Genomic DNA, 17844 nt, shown 5'->3' with positions numbered 1-17844 from the left:
ATAGAATGTGCACGCACCCTGGAGTTAGATTACATAGCTTTAGATTCCAGCCTTGCCACTACTAGCCATGTGGCAAAAACTTAATCTTTGTGTGTCTTAGCTTTTCCCTTTGTGAAATCAGGATGATAATACTTACTGTTGTTGACCTGAAACAAATAGACTGCCAGATATTTCTCCAGCCAAGGTGGATTTACTCAGGATCACCAGAGAATTGCAGTTTGGGGTCTGCAACCGTGGGGAGCCATATGCAAGTCCCTGAAGGGGAAGGGAGGAACACTTTTATAGAAGGAGAAAAGGAGGCTGGGAGGGCTACAGTAAACAAAGAGTTCAAGGCTTTTCATTGGCTGAGTCCCTGCCAGGAAAGAAGAGGAGTCATTCTTCTTCCTCTTGGACTCCGCTATTATCATAGGGCACAAGAACTCCCCCTTCTGGTCTCCTAACTCTATTTCATTGAAGTTTCTGTTTATTAATTTTTTTAACACTATTTCATTGGACTGATGTGAGGATTAAATCATAGAAATCACGTAAATCACTTAGAAGAGTGCCTGGCACATCATGAATTTTCTGAAACCATTAATTATTGTTTATTATTTCTATGCAGTTATAGTTAGGTCCAAATATATATTTTCAGAGTCAACACTGAAAAACTCCAACCCCTTGAGATGATCTCTGTTTTAATAAATATTTTATAGTAAAATATTTCTATAATAAAAATGTTTCTCCATTTTAATAAATATTTGCAACCACTTGATGTAAGTTGACCATTTCTCTGATCATTTCTTCCATGTTTTAAAGGGGCCAAAGTCTTGACAATCTCATCGAAGTGGCTCCAGAAACAAACAGAACTAACCAAGGGTGAGGTTTATGGAACTTATTTCTCCATTTTCTTCTATTCAACCTCGAAAATATGATAAAACTCATTGTCCCATCACAGAGACAGCCAATAATGGGACCCAAAATCAATACCTCTGTGTCAGAAACCTAGTCTTCAAGTCCTTATTCAGGGCTCCCTGGTTGTGGATATTTGTGGAGGAATTCCTTAAAATATGGGAATAATCTCTTATCAGTGTGGGATTTGTGTTCCATGCTTGGGATTTCCTCAAAATGAATCAGGTTTCCTCCTGGGATGAAATATCTTCCCCAAACAATTTCTTAGATATAAGCAGCCTAAGAGAAGGTCTTCATGTGAAGAAAATTCTCCTTCCTTTTTCCTTCATCATTTTTTCCCTCTTCTCTTATGTTTACACTCAATTCCTAAAGTTGGGAGGTTATTTTTTAAAATTATACTTAATTTATTGAAATAATAAAGAATACAAAGGATAACATTTGTCTTTTATAGAGAGAATTTTCTTTAAGGTACGTTGTGTTGAGTAAGCAAAGAGATGTAAAAAAACCACGAATCTATAAATATATATTGTTATGCTAGTTTGAATGTGAGTTAAATATAAAAGATACCAAGGTATATATTTTCTTTCTGGTAGATATTCTATCTTACTTGGTGTATAGGAATTCTATTTTTACAGTAGGTAGATATCATATAAAGTTTATTAGACTAGATCAGGAGTCAGAAACTTTTGCTTAAAGGGCTAGGTAGTAAATATTTCAGGTTTGGGGGACCAAAACAGTCTCTATTTTAACTAGTCAACTAGCAACCATTGATAATACATCGTAAAGGAATGGGCATGGCTGTGTTCCAATAAAACTTTACTTATATAACAAGACTACAGGCTGAATTTAGCTTGAGGACCATAGTTTGCTGACTCCTGGACTAAACAGTATTTCATGTGGGTGAGTGAAGAAGATCAACTCTGAATGTACTTGGAACAGCTTCCGAAACAAAGCCTCCCTTGCATATCTTGTTTTATTCACTTTATGGTTAGACCAAAGATTTTATCATTCTTTTATCTGATTATTTAGTGCTAAATTGTCCTTAGATTTTGTTCACTAAATAAGAACGTAACGCGTTGCCACTGTCTGAGGATCAGGTACTGAATCCAGAGACCATGTAATACTTCACGTTACAGATAAAAGAGTCAATGAAAGACAGCTATCCCTTGTCCCTCTTCCAAGATGACTTAGTTTGTAAAGTGAAGATGGCCTTAATGATATGACCTTTCCCGTGCAGTGTGTGAGCCTTGTTTCAGTACCCACCCTCTGCCATGTATTGCATTAGGTCATGTGTCCATCTTTTCTACTTGGTAGTGAAATTTTTGAGTTCGGGGAATACTTATTAGCTGTATAATCTTGGACAAATCGTTTAACCTCCTTTAAGCTTCAGCTTCTTTATCTGTAAAGTGGGGATTGTAAGAATTACCTTCTTCATGAATTACCAGAAAAATTAGATGCGAGCAAGCTTATGAAGCACTTATTTCTCAAGTGCTTATTAGATATTATCTATTGGTATTATTATTACTGTTACTGTTTTTCTTCATTGTTGGATCCCCATTGCACCACTCATTGCTTAGTTCAAAGAAGATACCAAAGAAATTATCTGTTAGATTGAATTTTATGAAATTGTTGACATTCAATAATTTTTGATCCACAAGAGGACAATTTCATATAGTTCAATATAATAGAATGCAATAATTTACATGGAAGGATATGTACATGATAAAATTAGTTTATAGGTTAATCCTAAAGATTAGTTCAGTGATATAAGCCTTTCCAGTCTTTTTTCTTTTCAGGATGTATAACAAATTGTCCAATAATAAGGTATAGCAAATTAGGCATCTTGTTCAGGCCTTCTGATGTTAGAGTTGGTATGAAGGCCCAGTGCGATAACAGAAATGTCTCTTTAGAGCTATTATTGCCTATTTGTTTAGAATAAAAGCAAGTTATATAATCTGAAGTTTTCCTTGTTCTGACTTAGCATTGCATGAAGCATGATTCTGAACTGATTAATATCTTGGAGTAGCCTGAATGTTACATATTCATATTATGTATATTACCTCCATACTTTAGAATCAGGAAATAGCCTCTTTTTAAAAAAAATCCCAGGTTTTTGTTTTGTTTTGTTTTGAGGGGAGGGAAGCAAGGAACACGTGCAAATGATGAACAATTTAAATTTTTCTCTTATTCATTACAAGCTTCAAAAATATTCTTGGAAAACAAGGAGTTTAAGAGCAATTTAAATTTGAAGTTGTCTTAAAAGAAATAAGAATAAAACTAAATTAAATTTTCATATATATGTAGTTGTGTAAGAAATGAATTGATAGTAGCCACCTGCTTTTACAGAGGGCTAAAAAAAGAACTCAAGTAAGATGAAGTTTTGAATTAACAACAATCACTTGATTCAATATTAATATTGAAAAAAATGTACAAATTGTAGTTGATTTGACTTGATTTTACCCCCATATTGAAATTTACAACATTTTTTAGGAACCAAGATCTGAACAATCTTATCAAAGTGACTCCCTCAGCAAATAAAAGATAAGCTTATTAAGATTATTGAAGACTCGTGAACAAGTCTTCAATTTATGCCCCAGAATAAGATTATTTGGCTAAGGACATTTGAAAGGGAACATGAAAAAAATGAGAACAAATCGATTTGTTGATGTGTAATAATGGTAGATAGATTTTTTCTTTTATTGTGTTGCTTCAATTTATTACATTATAATATTGTTCAAATTGTAATATTGAAGCTAATTCTGTCTAATGACTATTTGAGAAATTCATTGGATAACATAAGTAGCATAAGTAGGTTATTACTGCAAGTTTATAGTAAATAAATTACAAGTTCACAAAACTGAATAAACCAAAGAATATTGGCTTTCTTCTCTTTCACAAACCCAAGGATTAATTTTTAAATGACTCTTCAGAAAATTGGTGACATAACATTCTAATACTTGATTAGAATATTTCTACATGATTTTGATTATACTCCTGTCTTCTTGAAAAGTTAAGACCCATCATTCACTGGAGCAAAAGTTAAGAAAAGCGTGACAGAGTAACTCCAAGCTACCTCTCAAGATTATTGTGATGATAATGTTGGTGAAAAGCATTGTGCAGATGTAAGGAATTATTGTGAATAGAGAGAGGAAGGATGTTAGCAGAAGGGAGCATGTGGTTTGGGGTTCAGCTATGGTTTCAATCCTCGTTCACCCTCAGTCATTTCTTAGGTATCTGGCCCAAAGAGTGTCTTAATTTCTATGAAACTCAATTTATTTTTAAAGAGAGAATGGTAATATTTAACTCAGTTGTTTTGAGGATTTTAAAAAGATAACTAATATAACTAATATATATAAAGTAGAAACTCGGTAAATTTATCACTTTTTGTCTAGGATCCCATGGAATGTTTCACAAGCATCAGAAGAAACAATGCCAGCCATTGTTTCTGATTTCCAACTGAATTTGACCTTTTATTTTATTTTGTTTTAGCAGTGAACAAGATCTTGATGAACTTATTAACGTAAGCCCCAAAGCTGTCAAAAACACAGCCGGGTAAGAGAAGGATGTGATTTATTTACTTTGCTTTGTTTCTCCTTAACTAAGTACAATTTGAATATAAATGACTTGTAATCGTTCTATGGGCAAACTGAATATAAATCTTGAAAAGTCATCACAATTTTTATATGTCCCTGAAAACTTAGATATCTATTTGCTAATAAAAAGAAAGGCAGCTCAAGTAAAGCAATTGAAGGGAGTGATTGGGGTAGAAACATAGCTAGTCTATGCCCTGTTTATGTTTTGTAGTATTGATGTTAATACCTTTGTCTCTGGATTTGGTTAAATTTATTAATGATAGTTAATTTTTTGAAAAGAGCTGGACACCTCATTAGTTATAAGCAATACCATTCACCTCGTTTTCAGAGGGTGTTTTCTGGTAGTCGGTGGAAATGTTATGAGGTTCTTTATTTCTTAGATGGTTTGCTGCTCACAGCAAAGTAATGGATCTAAAATTTGATAATTCTTTAAGTAGTATCTATAATGATGAAAATGAAATTCACTTTTTGTCTCTGGTTATATGAAGATTTTTATATCATTATACACTACTATTATATATATGTACATATATATTTATATATATATATTTAAGAATGTTTTTATGATTTCACTTTTTTGAGTTTAGCTGGTACGTACAAAAATTGCAAAATTTTGGAGATGGAAGGAAGGAACCTCAGAAAACTCATAGCCCAGTTACTATGAACACTTGCAAACCACTGTTCCAGTCAAACCTATTCTATTTACAGAAGAAGAAATTAAGACTCAGAAAGGTTAAGTGATGCGACCAGTGTCACAGAGAAAACTAGTGGAAGATGAATAGTAGTTCTGTGATCTGTTAGGCGGTGAATAATTACCGAGCACCTACTGGGTTTGAAGCTTACAACTAGGTATCATTAGGTGCACATTAGGTATAATTATAGGCCGTGGATGCCAAAAAGAGAATTCAGTAGACATACTCAATCTTATTAACAGCAAGCAATTATCATAGATTAAAGCTAATTATGTACTGGGGGCAAAGAGATGGGACTCCAAGACAATAATAGGTTGTCAATTTAATATATTACATTTTGGGACGCTTATGTACTGCTTGCTGAATATAGAATGTATTGTCAGTGAGTTGCATTTAAAAAGAAAAGGAGACATGAAATAACTAATTTAATAAACATGACAGGCAGTAAAATTCACATTCATAGATTCCTAGGAGTAGAAGATGTTAGAGATGGGCAGAGGCTTAGAGATGAACAAATCCAATCTCCTCATTTTACAAATGAGAATACTGAAGTATTCGGGGCGAAAGTCTCATAATCTTCTGTGAGTTCTTCCAACTCCCAGCCCAACTCCTGGTCTTTAAATCACAGCATGGAGACTTTGATCTTAAAATAGGTGAAAGTTGATTCAGTACCTCAGGAAATAGTGGAAACTATAAAGCTAGGACTTTTACTCTTGCCATGGGACAGCCTGGAGATGTTCTCTACTACCTTCACAGGGTCACTTGAAATATTACTTCACAGTCTTTGAAGTGACAATGGCACAAATTTATGCCAATGACCGCAAAACACTTTACAACTTTTGAACTACATGAAAATAATAATAGCTAAATATTTCAGTGCATCCCTATATCCTTAAAGCAAAATAAATGAAAGCAGTAACTGGAGTAGGAAAAATGTTACATTTTTCCTGGATAAAATTTAGATATAAGATTCCTGTGTTTGTAGGATCCAGGGTCTGAAAAAAGTGTCTATAAGTTTTCAATTCATTAAGTTGCATGATGCTATCAGTCAAGGCAATTCAGGACTATTACTGAGATCCTTGCTTTATTGACACAAGGTGTCATCTTTTTAAGAGAAGTGGTACAACATAGCAAGCGTTTATATATATGTTTTCTAAGCTAGCGTTTCTCAAATTGTGGGTCACATCCCATTAAATGGTCTTGTAATTAATTTAGTGAGTGGCAGTCAGCACTTTTTCCCAGTTAACTAGAGTGAAATAGAGTAGAAAACATGAGAGTTCTTACGTAGTGGGTGTTTTATTTTGTGAAATTTATGTTTTATTATGTGTGTGTGTGTGTGTGTCTGTCTGACTGAAAACAAAGTATTGGGCTGTGATGTAAATTGTATTTTTTAATGAGCTCTATGATGTAGTAGTTTGAATAGCACAGTTCTAAGATTTGGAATGAACCAAGTTTTCTGTACCGAGCAGAACAGTAAAAACGAGAGTTCTCATGTTTGTGTTTGCATTTTTTATGCAGCTTACTCTTAATTATGCTGGTTGGTGAATATTATATGTAGTTACACTAAAATATTGTGATTGATTTTATGTATTAAAAGGTTGTGGCCTTTGACATATTATTTCCTCTACAAAGTTTTATTTTTTGTACTTTTTATTCTTTTGATGTATGAAATTATCCTCATTTTAAAGATCGTCTTTCAGGCACAATATAACTTTATAACAGGTTTTTGTAATCAATTTATACAAGAAAATTTTATTTTGGATAGTTCTCATGTGTTTATCATTTCTTTGATAGTGTTTGTAAATACCAGTTGATTATCTTTAATTGAGAATATGCTATTGAAGATAATTCAAAACAGTAAACATTCATTTAGGGGCTTTCTGTCTACCATGGAGATCAGAGAACAAGGATGAAGAGATCAAACTCAGTGAAGCCATGAGCTGGGAAGCAAATTCTATGGAAAGGCTTAGGGGTTGGGGAAGGAAATGCAGACCTTTTTCTCAGACTTTTTGATGACTAACCTCTAAGTGGCTCTCCTTCAGTTCCTAACCTTGCATCAGTCTTTTTGAAGAGTAAACCATACTTAATTTTTATATAAGGGAAAAGGACTTTTGGGGGGAAGGAGGTACAGGCAGGTAGCTGCCAAAATTTACTGAAAGCAGGTGTTATCTATCCCAAGATTTCTTGCTATTGTGGGCTCTTCTTTGAATAAATATTATAAAGTGGTTTAGAGGAACACGTTGAAAAATCACTACTTTCCAGACCTTAGAAGCAAAGTATTATACAGAGGCAATGAGTGATAGCAAACCAGGTGGGAGGAAATACTGTTCTCCGACTGAGGAAAGAAACTGATAGGGTTTCAACTAGGAAGTGGACAGTTATCAGAGTATGTCCCTAATTTACCATGATTTCAGCTTTGTAAGTCATGGTAGAGGAAAGAAAAGTCACAATTTTGATGGATTACTGGAACTCTCTTTGCCAAGACTTATGTTAAGTATAATCCTAGTTTGGGAGTTTCTTATTTTTTTAAAAAAATGGTATCTTTAGCTGGTGAATATGATTTTTAAAATATCAAGGACCTTAGAATCAGTTTGTATCTTCATACTGTTAAAACATTCCAGAGTAAAAGTGGTCAATCATGAGATGTTTGCTGTGAACTCTGAGTTAGCGTGACCTTGTAGATGGGCTCTGACAATAAGCATGTGAAGTCAGAGTAATTCTTCTCCTGATCCAACATAATTAGTCCTCCCTGGATTGGTTTGGAAATTTATTTCAAGGAGGTTCTATGCCAAACCAATATGTCTTATACTAAATGATAAAATAGCTAATCCCTTCTTCCAATTCCAGCCAACTTAAACCTGTATTATCTCTAACACAAGCTGCTTTAATTTTTTTTTCCATTTGAAGAAATCAAGATCTTGATAAACTCATCAAAGTGAATCCTGAAACTCTGTCCAACAACCAAAGGTAATAGAACTGTATTAATTTTTGTGCTTTGGGTAGGAAGAATATTTTGTTTTACAATTACTTCAAGCACATTTATAACCTTAATGATCTTACCAAAAGAATTTATTTATAATTAACCCACTCCCTTTTTATTTTTCTTTTTAAAGAAACCGGGATCTCAATAACCTCATCAAAGTGAATCCTGAAGTAATCAGAAGCAATCAAAGGTAATCAAATTAAAAACAGTCATTTCATGTTCTCATGTCTGTTGCCCCTGAGTGGAGTAGATTTATTATGTTGCTTTATAGACCTAGCACAAGCAAAACAACCTATCACTAATTGGAGTTTATTTTTTTCTCTTTTGAAAAGCCAAGCTTTGGACAATCTTATTAAAGTGAAACCTTCACCTCTCAGAAATACTAAGCGGTAAATGACTTTGCCTAACTATCTTGACATGGTCCCAAGGTTCTAGGTTAGGAATTTCCTTTCTTGCTCGCTTTCTTGCTTTCTTTCTTCTCTTTTTTTAAAAGAAGACTTTCGTTTTTCTTGAGTGTTCAAATGCGCACACATTTATAACCCATGTGTTTCCTGTCAGCCGAGAACATGCTGCACTCTTCTGGAATCAATTGCACTCTTTTGGACTCAGTTTTGTACTTCTTATTTTCATGAAGACAACTTAGGGTTTGTTGCTTATAGGAAATAGTGTATCAGGACTGATATGAAAAATGAGTGAAATTAAATAAGAGGAAAACATATTTTGGAGAAGCTGGACCAAACCGGTGGTTTACACAGATGCCTACAGAGCATTGGAGCATTGGAAATGATATTCAGTCTTCAGAATTACAGATCCACAGCTCATGTGGGCTCACAGAATATTCCAGCAGATTTTAACCTTGAACTTCCATTTTGAGTTTTGTAAATATCTTATAATTCACTATCTTTATGTCATATCTTTCACCAAAAGAGCTTATTGATAATGCACCAGAGTGCGTTGTATGAGAAGCCCAGATTGTTCTGCTGACCTGAAATTTTGCCATAATAAATATATAGCTGGGAATTAAAGTCTCAATATTCTGGGATGAAGAAAGCAAATTAACATATGGAAAGTGCTTTGAAGCCACGGGGAGACAGAGGATAGTGTAATGTGCTCATCGGCCTAAATCTTATGTCTTTTTGTTTTCTACATTAGTGGTTCTTTTTTTTTTTTTTTTGGAGTATAACTGCTTTACAATGTCGTGTTAGTTTCTGCTGTACAATGAAGTGAGTCAGCTATATGTATACCTATATCCCCTCCCTCTTGGACCTCCCTCCCACCCCTCCCCCCCATCCCACCCGTCTAGGTTGTCACAGAACACTGAGCTGAGCTTCCTGTGCTTTATAGCATGCTCCCACTAGCTATCTATTTTACACATGGGAGTGTATATATGTCAATCCTTGTGTTTTAATTTGCCTTTTCTGTTTGTGTGTTTTTATCACAAGGTGTTGGGGTGTCTGAGGTAGGAAGGTACCAAGGCAATTGAAGAGCAATTGCTAATTAGACAGCAGTATTTATTGAACACCTCTGGTGTGCCTGGCAATTTATATACATTTAATCCTCACAACCACCAACCCCATGAGAAATATATTCATGCATGCTATTTTACAGAAGAGGAAACTATAGCTCAAAGATATAAAATAAACTTCTCAAGAAAGAAAACACATCCTGGATCTAAACCCAAGTCCTTCTGATGTCACTACTGGAAGAAGAACAAAAGATTGGGAGCAAAAAAAGCTCAGATTTACCCCTTCTTTCTGTTCTTTATTCTCCCTATGGTCCCTTCCTTTCTAATTCCCCTCCCACCCCTGCAGTTAAAGGACTACAATTAGATACACTTTTTTTCTAGAAAATTATTATGGAAATAACAGAGAGGAGAGGAAGGTTTGTCTTACAGAGATTTTCTAATAACTGAAATAATAGCGGACTTTTGGTGCTGACCCTGCCACTGGTAAGCGTATGGAAATATCTTTGATAAGTAGAACCATTTCTTCAGAGTGGTACTGGTAGGGGCAGATTTTTATTTTTATTAGTAACAGTTTTAGGAGGTTCCCAACCCATGTTGGAAGTGGTTAGGTTTAACAAGCACGTATGGAATAACTAACAGTGGCTACTGTAGCCAACTTCTCCCTTAGTGGCTGTTTCCATAAATTGCAGTGCCCTCTCTCTCTCTCTCTCTCTCTCTCTGCCCCACTCCTGTTCCCTCCTTCCTCCTCTCCCTCCCTCCCTTTCCCCTTCTTCTTACTTTTGCCTCCTTCCCTTCCTCCTTCTGCAAATGCACTATGTTGACAGATAATGGTAACTTTCTCATAAGAGTTTTACCTTTTGTTTATTAGAGGAGGCTAATTTCATAAAAAGTAATTTGTAGTTCAGCAACTCCTAACAAAGTATCTATAAGAAGAGGACATTTTCCTTATACAGATAGGATTACTATAAAAAAGAAATTTAAAAATATTGACCATCATGTTGTTTTCAGATGGCAGCCTTTTTTGAGGATTTATTTTTAAACTTTTTATTGAGGTATAGTTGATGTATAATATGATATAAATTACAGGTATATGATATAGTGATTCACAATTTTAAAGGTTATACTCCACTTATAGTTATTACAAACTATTTGCCATATTCTCCATATCATAGAATATATCCTTGTAGCTTATTTTATACCTAATGGTTTGTACCTCTCAATTACCTACCCCTATATTGCCCCTCTCCCCCTTGCCTCTCCCCACTGGTAACCACTAGTTTGTTCTGTATATCAGATGGCAGCTTGATCCACAAATCTAACCTAAGTGATGTCTGACTATTCTTTAGTAGTTACACCAGATTTGATGATAATCAGCCAGGATATTCAAGAATTACTGCAGAAAAAACAGGAAAGACTAAGCTGCCTATTTGAAAAAAGTGACTTCATTCAATATGTTCAGTCACCTGTATCTGCAATGTATTTATGTGGCCCACTTGATTTTAATGGGTAAAGAGAGGGGGCATTTTAACATGACTCCCAGTAGGAATAACAGCCACAAGGCACTTTTACATCCAATTCAATGTGACAGGAGCACTGATTATTTAATAGTATAACAGCAGTGAATCAGAGTTCCTTTTATGTGACTTTGCTGACATTTCCAGCAGCTGTATATTTAATTCACAGTTAGGGGTGGAATAAATTTCAGTCATGGATCAGAATGTAAGCAGGTGTCCCTGAGCTCTTTCTAGGAAGACAACAACTTGAACAAATGCAAATGTGTACAGAATTTTCATTTATTCAGGGAGAAACTGTGAATTTTAGCAATGACAGTTTCACATTTTCATGAACCAACATTAAAGTGGCATATTTAATTATCGGTAGCCTATAAACTGCTGCTCCCACATGAAGACTGAAAAACATCTAGTGATACAGGTCTTTACAGTTAGAAAAGGCAACCTTCATCTGAAGCAGAAAAAATATTCTGAACTATTTGTAGTATTATACGTCCATCTTTATAAGGGCTTCCTATTTGCTAAGACATACCTTGTTAATATCCCAATAAGAGGAGGTTTCCTTCCTATCTTCCTATTGCATATTTCTCATACTTCTGCTCAAGACAGAGAGCTGGAGGTGGGAGGTAACCTTGACTCTTTCCATTGCTTAATTCTCCATAATCAGTAGGTCACTCTGGGTGCTTCTCCTAGTTATCTCAGGAACCGAGACATTTCATCATCCCAACTGCTACTATAGCCCAGCTTACTGTTAAGTCTCCTCACTGGTCCCTCTGCTGTCTCTGGTACCTTCTGCCCTTCAATCTGTCTGCCACACTGTAGAGTGATCTTCTTAAAACACAAATCTGATCCTGTCCTTCCTCTGATGAAATCCTCCAGTGGCTTCCCATTGCCACTGGACAACAGTGTACCCCTTAACCTGGTTTCCAAAGCTCGCCATGATGTTGCCTCCACAGGCCTCCCCAACCCCATTCCCTATGCTCCACCCACAAGCAAAGCCCACCCACACACCCCCTGACATGAACACGCCTCGCTCCTCTGTCATTGCTGCTGCATGGATAACTGCTACTTATCCTTTCGGTGTCAGCTTAGGTGTCTTTTACTCAGGCTCTGGGAAGCCCAACCTGACCCATCACTTCTGCATCAGGTCCTTCTGGATGTTCTCAAGCTCTCTGTTCTTCTGTCCTATGATATTTGTCTCTTGGAATTATTATTTAATAATCTCTCGTCAACTATTGGATTTTTTAAGGGCAAAGATTGGATCTGTCTTGTTCGTGTCTTTATCTACAATTCATGGCACGATGCTTGACATGTATTAGGTGCTTAATAAATATTCTCTGAGTTACAAGCTAAATTTCAAAACTAATCAAGACCTGTGATCATCCAACTAGACAAAGCCCATTGCCTTATAACTCTAACACTCTGAGCCCCATGAGTGAAACTAGACTGGAGGGATCTGATATCCTATGACTGGTCTCCTTGCTCAAGCCAATGACTCTATTTTGAAATGTAATCTCAATGAACCATGGTGAATTAGAGCCACTGAAATTCTTGGTCACATCTTATATTTAAAATACCTAAATTGATCATTTTCTCTATGGGCCTGTTAATTTCTTTAATATAAAATCTTTAAGACTCCCTCATTGAAACAAATTATAAAAATATGTAAAGCTGGGACCATTTTGCAAATTCAATAGAGTTGAAGAATTATAGCAGTTATCTCACTGTATTCTACACTCCCTTCAGAGAGATAAATATTCCTTTGAACTAAAGCTTAAAGCCTTAGTTTTAGTTCTTGGCATAAAAGAAGTACCATAGTAAATTTTCTATATGGAGGTTTTTAATTTTGCAAATGTGTTTGATACTCTGCAAAAACGATGTAAGTGAGCTGGAGAGAGAGAAACATATTGCAGCATTTGATAAATACCTCCCACACCTTCATAAGAGAGGAAGAGCAGTTGGGAGTGAGCTGATTACTTTCTCTCATGTAGAGCATATCCTAGGAAAAGTTGTGTTATAAGAGACATAATAAGCCTTGGTCCCCAGAATCTCTATTTTTTTTCTTTAATCTGCTCTGCAAGGGAGTATTATATTCCTTAATGGGGCAGTAGAAAATAAATTACATGATTATAACATAGATAAATGCTCATATTCAAAATGTGTGCTATGACTCTACATAGCAGATAACGCATATCTTCTCCCAAACATTCTGTAGTCTATGTAAAGAAAAGCATTTTCAGTTGCTATGGTTAACAAAATTTCTTTTTAGCATTTCTCTCTGTATCCACAGAGAATTGGTGGTTTTTCTTGAAGTTAATTCCAACTGTTCATAAAAATCACAAAATTATAAGGTCTTCCACTGAACTGCCACAGAAAAGGTTTGGAATCAAGCCTTTGTTTGACCCTGCAGCATTTGGCTGGGCTTCTATAAAAATCTATTTTTCACACTTTGACTCACAGCTCTTCATCTTCTACCACAGTGTAAAAGACACGATAAGATAGATGTAGTCTTAATTAAAGAATGAAAATTTATTTTTACATTTTTCAACTTGGGAAGTTTATGGGCAATCTGAACTTCTTTTATTGGATCTCCAAATCTAGCTGATGACATCAATCAGGGTGAACAACCAGAGCAAATCCACATTTTGTACTTTTCATGATCTGGAACTTTTAATTTTGCTTTAAATATTAGTATAAAATATTCAGAATAAAATCTTATAATCCACTCTACCAAACTTGATATGTGGCACTGTTTAATAAAAACAGCAAAAATTCTAGGAAACCCCTAATAACATGGTTTACTCAATGATTCACAATTATATCCCTTTGGGAGTGTGCTTCTTTGAAGGCAAGCATACGTTCCAATTTTGAGTTATCTACCTACAGTGGTTGGATTTGCAGGATTCTGGTTTCTCCTCCTTGCTTAGATCTAAATCCATTTCCACTCTCCCTCACAATGGCTAGGGTCCAAAAGACTTGGGTCCTGGGGGTGAGGGGTGGGGTGTTATAGGCAGATCAAAGATGCAGTATCTGCAGCAGCCAGGAGTGGAAAGTGCCAGAGCAGGTGAGGGCATCCAGCATCAGGCTGAGAAACTAAACATAATCATGTCATGAGGGCAGAAGCAAATGTGTATTTGGTTGCTAGGGCTGCCATAACAAGAACCACAGCCTGGGTGGCTTAAAAGAGAAATTAATTTTCTCACCGTCTGGAAGCTAGAAATCCAAGATCAGTATGTCAGTAGGGTTGGCTCCTTCTGAAGGTCCAGAGGGAAGGATCTATTCCAGGCCTTTCTCCTTGGCTGGTAGAGGGCTGTCTTTACCCTCTGTCTTCACATTGTTATCCATCTGTGTGTGTATCTGAGCCTAAATTTCCTCTACTTATAAAGATACCAATCATATTGGATTACGGCCCACCCTAATGACCTCATTTGAACTCGATTTTTTCTGGCGTTAGGACTTCGACATATAGATTTGGTGGGAGGGCAAAATTCAACCCCTAAGGAAATGTCCCAAAATAAGGAAACAAAGCCCTGGTTGGGAGCTGTGTGAAAAAAAGGAAAGAAATATGTGCAATTCAGGGGTGAAATAAGGCAGGTTCTAGGTGATTCACACAAATGGAGGTGAAATGTCCATCACCGCCTCTTCTGAACTGTTTCTAAGAGGTTATTATGCACACTCTGTACCTAGATGTGGCCAAAGCTGACTGCCATAAAGGCTCAGGGTCTAATATCTTTCCCTTGGGGTCCCTTTCAGGTCTTTTCCCAGAGCTGGGTAAGGTAGCATAGATTTCCACCAGAGAAGGAGAAAAAAGAGAATTTAAATTAATTTAATGCCACAAGTATTTTTGGAGCAGCTACTGCGTGCAAGGCCATGTTAGCCATGGTAATGTGATTTTACTCTCAAGTCATAATGAAAAACACCAGCTTCCTTAAAAAATGTCACTCAGTTCATCCAAGGTTAGCTTTGCAGGGAGAATCACTTCCTGGGACAGAATTCTAATTCCCCAAAATTCACATTTCCTGGTGATCTCTCACTGTTTGCCATTGCCAACCGTCCCTGTTTGGCATTCCTGGGAAACTGAATTATGGAAGATCATGATAATCCACTTAATTTTTATCCCATTATCCCCAAGTATTTAGTAAAGTACTATTGTATTTTAAAATGTTAAGCGGAGGATCATTTAATGCTCAGGCTATTAAGATAGTATGGTAACCCCTGAGGTCAAGAAGGTGACTCTAGTAATAGGGAAGGACCGTCACAGGTTAGGTGAATGCAAAGCCTGCTGTCTCTATTTCTAGATTTGAAAGATGCGATCTGGGAGGTCTCCTCACACAGTTCTAGTAGTTATATTGAAGAAGTCAGTTTTGAATTTTACATCATTCAGACTGCAGAATCAAATGATTTTGATACTTCTGAGCTACTTCTGAAATCCTATACTTTTTACATATATTAATTGGCATATTTTCTACTATAACTCACATTAAAAAATAATTTAACTAATTTCTACATTTTCAAAGATGTGCAGCTAGAATTTTATTTTATTTTGTTTTTTTAAAAAGATCTTTAATGGAGTACAATTGCTTCACAATACTGTGTTAGTTTCTGTTGCACAACAAAGCGAATCAGCCATATGCATACACATGTCCCCATATCCCCTCCCTCTTGAGCCTCCCTCCCATCCTCCCTATCCCACCCCTATAGATGGACACAAAGCACCGAGCTGATCTCCCTGTGCTATGCTGCTGCTTCCCACCAGCCAACTATTTTACATTCGGTAGTGTATATATGTTGATGTTACTCTCACTTTGCCCCAGCTTCACGCTCCCACCCCATGTCCTTAAGTCCATTCTCTATGTCTACCTCTTTATTCCTGCCCTGCAACTAGGTACATCAATACCATTTTTTTTTTATTTTTTTAGATTCCATATTATGTGTTAGCATACAGTATTTGTTTTTCTCTTTCTGACTTACTTCACTCTGTATGACAGACTCTAGGTCCACCCACCTCACTACAAATAACTCAATTTCGTTTCTTTCTATGGCTGAGTAATATTCCAATGTATATATGTGCCACATCTTCTTTACCTGTTCATCTGTCGATGGACACTTAGGTTGCTTCCATGTCTTGGCTATTGTAAATAGTGCTGCAATGAATACTGTGGTACATGACTTTTTGAATTATGGTTTTCTCAAGGTATATGCCTAGTAGTGGGATTGCTGGGTCATATGGTAGTTCTATTTTTAGTTAAGGAACCTCCATACTGTTTTCCATAGTGGCTGTATCAATTTACATTCCCACCAACAGTGCAGAAGAGTTCCCTTTTCACCACACCCTCTCCAGCATTTACTGTTTCTAGATTTTTTGATAATGGCCATTCTGCCAGGTAGAGGTGATACCTCATTGTAGTTTTGATTTGCATTTCTCTAATAATTAGTGATGTTGAACATCTTTTCATATGCCTCTTGGCCATCTGTATGTCTTCCTGGTGAAATGTCTATTCAGGTCTTCTGCCCATTTTTTAACTGGATTGTTTGGTTTTTTGATAATGATCTCCATGAGCTGTTTGTATATTTTAGAGATTAATCCTTTGTCTGTTGTTTCATTTGCAAATATTTTCTCCCATTTTGTGGGTTGTCTTTTTGTCTTGTTTATGGTTTCCTTTGCTGTGCAAAAGCTTTTAAGTTTAATTAAGTCCCATTTGTTTATTTTTGTTTTTATTTCCATTACTCTAGGAGGTGGGTCAAAAAAGATCTTGCTGTGGTTTATGTCAAAGAGTGTTTTTCCTATGTTTTCCTCTAAGAGTTTTATAGTGTCTGGTCTTACATTTAAGTCTTTAATCCATTTGAAGTTTATTTTTGTGTATGGTGTTAGGTAGTGTTCTAATTTCATTCTTTTACATGTAACTGTCCTGTTTTCCCAACACCACTATTGAAGAGGCTGTCTTTTCTCCATCGTATGTTCGTGCCTCCTTTGTCATAAAGTAGGTGACCGTATGTGTGTGGGTTTATCTCTGGGCTTTCTATCCTGTTCCATTGATCTATATTTCTGTTTTTGTGCCAGTACCATATTGTCTTGATTACTGTAGGCTTGTGGTATAGTTTGAAGTCGGGGACCTGATTCCTCCAACTCTGTTTTTCTTTCTCAAGATTGCTTTGGCTATTCAGGGTCTTTTGTGTTTCCATACAAATTGTGAAATTTTTTGTTCTAGTTCTGTTAAGAATGCCATTGGTCATTTGATAGGGATTGCATTGAATCTATAGATTGCTTTGGGTAGTATAGTCATTTTCTCATTGTTGATTCTTCCAATCTAAGAACATGGTATATCTCTCCATCTGTTTGTATCATCTTTAATTTCTTTCATCAGTGTCTTATAGTTTTCTGCATACAGGTCTTTTGTCTCCTTAGGCAGGTTTATTCCTAGGTATTTTATTCTTTTTGTTGCAATGGTAAATGGGAGTGTTTCCTTAAATTCTCTTTCTGATTTTTCGTTGTTGGTGTATAGGAATGCCTGAGATGTCTGTGCATTAATTTTGTATCCTGCAACCTTACCAAATTCATTGATTAGTTCTAGTAGTTTTCTGGTGGCATCTTTAGGATTTTCTACGTATAGTATCATACCATCGACAAACAGTGACAGTTTTACTTCTTCTTTTCCAATTTGTATTCCTTTTATTTCTTTTTCTTCTCTGATTGCTGTGGCGAGGACTTCCA

General features: G+C 36.0%; 1 protein-coding gene across 23 annotated transcripts in view; it reads left to right on the top strand.

Annotated features, from left to right (window-relative positions):
• The window catches only part of SCEL (sciellin), a 177518-nt gene that overhangs the window by 136697 nt on the left and 22977 nt on the right, over positions 1-17844 (top strand). For 17 of the 23 annotated variants that reach the window (XR_009005864.1, XM_057532552.1, XM_057532554.1 and 14 more), the window contains 4 exons: positions 796-855; positions 4378-4440; positions 8081-8140; positions 8287-8346. Coding sequence is in view for 22 of the 23 variants with exons in the window: in XM_057532552.1 (XP_057388535.1) it covers positions 796-855; positions 4378-4440; positions 8081-8140; positions 8287-8346 (243 nt within the window). In the remaining variant the exon portion in view is untranslated. The remainder of the gene's footprint in view (positions 1-795; positions 856-4377; positions 4441-8080; positions 8141-8286; positions 8347-17844) is intronic. The other 6 variants (XM_057532547.1, XM_057532540.1, XM_057532555.1 and 3 more) reach the window with 4 other exon arrangements.

Source organism: Balaenoptera acutorostrata, chromosome 18 (genome assembly GCF_949987535.1).
Source record: "Balaenoptera acutorostrata chromosome 18, mBalAcu1.1, whole genome shotgun sequence".
Taxonomy (NCBI): Eukaryota; Metazoa; Chordata; class Mammalia; order Artiodactyla; family Balaenopteridae; genus Balaenoptera; species Balaenoptera acutorostrata.
The sequence above is the reverse complement of the archived record's forward strand: the minus strand, read 5'-3'. Positions and strand labels throughout refer to the sequence as shown.